Source organism: Nelumbo lutea, chromosome 1 (genome assembly GCF_056320005.1).
Source record: "Nelumbo lutea isolate HS-2025 chromosome 1, American lotus-T2T, whole genome shotgun sequence".
NCBI classification, from domain to species: domain Eukaryota; kingdom Viridiplantae; phylum Streptophyta; class Magnoliopsida; order Proteales; family Nelumbonaceae; genus Nelumbo; species Nelumbo lutea.
In genome coordinates this window covers 171982540-171987481 of record NC_142684.1, presented here as the reverse complement: position 1 = coordinate 171987481, position 4942 = coordinate 171982540, and the positions used below count along the sequence as shown (strand labels likewise).

At 41.0% G+C, this 4942-nt stretch overlaps 1 protein-coding gene across 1 annotated transcript; it reads left to right on the top strand.

The window, feature by feature from the left end:
* Nucleotides 1-2986: 2986 nt before the first annotated feature.
* Nucleotides 2987-4558, top strand: LOC148879208 (glyoxal oxidase-related protein). The gene has a single exon (XM_088966899.1). The coding sequence runs from the start codon at nucleotides 3041-3043 to the stop codon at nucleotides 4556-4558; it is 1518 nt and encodes a 505-aa protein (XP_088823025.1). The 5' UTR covers nucleotides 2987-3040.
* Nucleotides 4559-4942: the final 384 nt, after the last annotated feature.

Here is a 4942-nt window from a genome sequence, read left to right as displayed (position 1 = left end):
TCTTACCTGATGTTATGCCATAGCATCTTTAGACAACTTTATCTAGAGACAATTTTATAAGATTAAAATCTACAAAGATATTATGGGTAGTCTAAAGACTATGTATGAGGAGCAGAATTGTTCTGGTAGACAGAAGGTCCTCAAGCTATTGATGACCACTAGGATGGCCGAGAGCCAGCAGGTCTATAACCACACCATGCGGATGATGGGGTATATTAACGAACTGAAGGCTCTTGGATCCTAGCTACATGATGACATCAAAATTGATGCCATCCTAAACTCTTTACCTCCATCATTCCATCAGTTTGTCATGAATTACAACATGAAAAAGCTAAATGTTAGCCTTTAAGAACTCAACAATATGTTGCAAAGGGTTGAAGAACTGATAAAAAAGGACAAACCAGTAATCATGCTTTTTGAAAGTGGCAAATTAGGAAAAAAGAAAGAGAAAGTGCACGAAAATACCTCAGAAGAAAGTGAGCAAGCCGAAAAGGCAAAAGAAAGACAAATCATCATACGAGTGTCACTTCTACAAACAGAATGGATATAGGAAGAGGAACTATCCTCAATATTTGGAATCCAAGAACAAAGAAGGTAATTTCGAATCTCTTGTCATAGAGACCAATATGTTGGTCACTTCTGCATCCTAGTGTATTGACTTTTGGGCTTCTACTCGTGCATGTAATACATTGTAGGGGTTCAAAGAAAGCAGAAGGCTGAATGACGACAATGTGGCACTTTACTTGGGGACTTCTGTAACAGTTGCATGTACAACTATAGGAACTGTAGATTTATTTTTCAAAGAAGGAATTATAACTCTTAAAGATTGTTTATATGTGTCGTTACTTAGAAGAAATTTGATTTCAGATTCCAAATTATGTAAGGATGGTTATCCTGTTTTATTCAGTGATACAATTACTATTAAATTGAATAACAAATTCCTTACCTATTGAAATCTTGAGAATGGTCTCTATGTCCTCCGTCCTTTTTTGGAAATGAACATAATCAAAACTACATAAGAAATTATCCCCAAGAAGAGATTACGTGATACGATTAATCCCTCGTGCCTTTGGCATTACCAACTTGAACATATCCATATAGATATCACAAGATTGGTGAATGATGGTCCTTTGGATATTTTCTAACTATAGAAGATCTACCAACTTGTGAATCTTGCCTTCAAGGTAAGATGACAAAACAACTATTTACGGGTAAGCCTGAAAGATCTACTGGCACACTTGACCTGATGCATACTGATGTATATGATCTCCTCTCTCTCTCTCTCTCTCTCTCTCTCTATCTATCTATCTATCTATCTATCTATATATATATATATATATATATATATATATATATATATATATATATATATATATAATGTTTCAAGAAAAAGGATTTGCGAAAGGTTTTAATTCCCGGGATCCATCCGAGCAGAGAGTCTTTCCCTGTCAAGTAGTGGTTAATCATTATGGGCTGAGAGGTTAAGTGTAAGAGACCATTGAGGGATATATACCTGATGGGTTATATCTTACTTAAGTCCATTGTCCTTGGGTCTTCATAGGATGGCTGGACTCAATGATTATTTAATGTAAATGTTGGGCCCATTAAGAACTCATACTGATGGATTCTGGGGTTCACTGTACTTGATAGAGAATTTGGCCAAGCCTTTTCACAGAGGCTGGGCTGAACCTATGTGGGCTTATGTAACGTCATTGTTGGGGTCCCACGCTATACAAAGTGAACTTAAATGGGCCAGCAACTACCTAGGAACGTGAGCCACTTGCTTAATGGGCCTAAAGCCCATAATTAATTGGATAAGGGTATGGAGCACCCATTAGGATAAGAGGATAAGTCTTATCCACGTAGAGAGTCCAAATCCAAATAAAGATTTGGCTTAGGAACCTACTAATTGAATTAGGAGTGGTGCTACTTAAGGTTTATAAAAGGATAGATCGAACTTCTCCAGTTACACATTCTGCTATCAACTCTTTTTCTCTGCTATTGTCGCCCCAGAAACCCTAATTCGTTCTCCATCTTTATGATTGATCTTGATCAGTTCCAGCTTCTGATTTTTGCAAGAAAATATCAAAATTATTTCGTGCTCACCTCCCTTGTACAATCCAATCTGTTGGATTGTAGTTTTGCTTAAAACTGCGTTGTTGAACCAGTTTCATCTCAAGATGCGTCATCTTCAATGGAGGCTAGTTTTGGGATTCACTTTAGGTGTGGACTACCACTTTGGGAGCTACATATGTGGAATCCGTATTAGGTATACTTCTCACTTCCTTTTGGTTTCAGAATTAGTGTGGTTTCGATGCAAGAACGATCCTTAAAAAAATACAGTTTTTCTAATATTGAGAATACGATTCCCAAAAGGTTGCAAGAAAATTTTTTAAATTTTGCCAAACCATCTAGCATGGTTCGGCCATCTATATGATAGATCTAACCTTCGTTCAAAAAAAACCATGAAATTAACTATGAATTACTAACTTCAGCGATGATGAAGGCATTGCCCTCAAAATCTCCTTACATAGACTTGATTTTGCTTGTAATATAGCTGTAAACCCAAGCTACTACCCCCAATAAAATTGGGCTATACTGCTTTTTCTTGGCAGATTTTTTTTTTTTTTTTTGATATTTGGTGATACGCCTGAATCCCTCGTTGAATTGGCATATCTGCTGGAAACTAGCTAACTACCAAATGAGCCACTCCAAAACTCACCCTAATTTCTGGCATACATATATCTCTGACGAAATAAAGGTTATGAGCTCTATTTTAATATATACATGTTAATATATAAGCATCACATGTACTCCATTTCATTACTAAATCCCATTCACCAACAAGATCAACAACCCTCTTCCAAACTCACCCTAATTTCTCTCTTGAACAATGGTGATTAAGAAAGGTATCACCTTCTTTGTTGTCTCTTGCTGGTTTATCGTCTTTCTCAGTCGGGTGAGATGTCGAAATATGTCATCAACAGAATACACCGACCAACAATGGCGTCTGCTGCATACTAACATCGGCTTATCAGCCATGCACATGCAGCTCCTCCATAGCAACAAGGTCGTCATGTTTGACCGAACTGACTTCGGCCCATCCAACCTCCCTCTTCCACCCGGCCGATGCCGCTTTGATCCTAATGACACTGCTCTCAAGATTGACTGCACTGCCCACTCTTTATTGTACGACGTCGCCACTAACACTATCCGACCCTTAATGGTGCAGACCGACACCTGGTGTTCCTCTGGTGCCTTGCTTCCCGACGGTACTCTCTTGCAAACCGGTGGATACAACGATGGTGATCGCGCCATCCGCCAGCTAACTCCATGCAACAACGATGAATGCGATTGGATTGAATCCCCGGGATATCTTTCCGCAAAACGGTGGTATGCAACCAATCAGATACTACCCGATGGTCGTGTGATCATCCTTGGCGGGCGAAGAGAATTTAGTTATGAGTTCTATCCTCGGGGATCTTCATCAAACGCTTTCTGGCTCAATTTTTTGAGAGAAACGAGAGATAACGACGAGAACAACTTATACCCATTCCTGCATTTGTTACCAGATGGGAACTTGTTCATATTTGCTAACACGAGATCTATATCGTTTGATTATGTCCACAATCGCGTAGTTAGAGAGTTCCCACCGATCACCGGCGGCGAGCCTCGGAATTATCCGAGCTCTGGTTCGTCAGTCCTATTACCCTTCCAGCTCTTCGATGAAAATAGCAGTACAGGTACTCCAGCTGAGGTCTTGATCTGTGGCGGTGCACCAGCTGGCTCTTTCTCACAGGCGGGACGCGGTAGATTCATCCGTGCATGTTCGACGTGCGGACGGCTGAAGGTCACCGACCATGACCCGAAATGGATAATGGAGGAGATGCCAATGGCACGCGTGATGGGCGATATGTTGCTTCTACCGACCGGTGATGTGATAATCATTAACGGCGCCTGCTATGGTACCGCCGGTTGGGAAAATGCGAGGGATCCGGTCACTAAACCGGTTATTTACCGGACATATGAGTCGGCTAATAACCAGAGATTCTCAGTTATGCAGCCTTCGCCCACACCAAGACTATACCACTCAACAGCAGTGTTGTTACCGGACGGACGTATTTTAGTCGGAGGAAGCAACCCTCATCCGATCTACAGATTCACTGGCGCAGAGTACCCAACGGACCTTAGCTTAGAATCCTTCTCACCACCATATTTAGCACGAGAACATGCGGAAACCCGGCCGACGATTGTGGCCGCCGGCGAGGTTTTGAAGTATGGCGAGCTCTTAACGGTTGATTTCACAGTGCAGGAGTATCAAAGTGCAACTGCGTTATCTGTGACGATTGTGGCACCATCTTTCACAACGCACTCAGTGGCGATGAACCAGAGACTGGTGGTACTAAGGGTTGCTGATGTTTCACATATCTCAGCCCATAGGTATCAATTGAAAGCCCATGGGCCTCCATCTGCTACCATTGCACCAAGTGGATACTATCTTTTATTCGTTGTGCATGCTGGAATACCAAGTTCTGCTGTGTGGGTGAAAATCCAATAAGGTTTCTATGCTGCTTCTAAGTTACTTTTGTCTAGTCGATTTCAGACTCACAGTTTAGCAATTCCTTTATTTTCTTGTGGTCGGCTTACTTCTGAGTCTTGTTTCTCAATATTGGGACAAGGAATGGACTCAAACCTGAGACGGGCCAAATATGTTTTGAATGTCACCCTGTGCCCAATTGAGAGAAGTGAAAATACTACATTAACCCAGATATTAGACACATCCAAACAATTAACAAGGATATTGTTGTCATTTAATGCCTTTAATTGAGAAAGGGGTGCTAACTTGAGGTAGAGCAAGACCAGCAAGACCAGAAAAGAAGATGCACAAGAGTTCAATAATTGCCATATAAACTACATGGAGAATCGATTCCTTTATGATAAA

Coding starts and splice junctions, on each gene's coding strand:
- LOC148879208 (XM_088966899.1), top strand. CDS start 3,041: ATGCACATGCAGCTCCTCCATAGCAACAAGGTCGTCATGTTTGACCGA.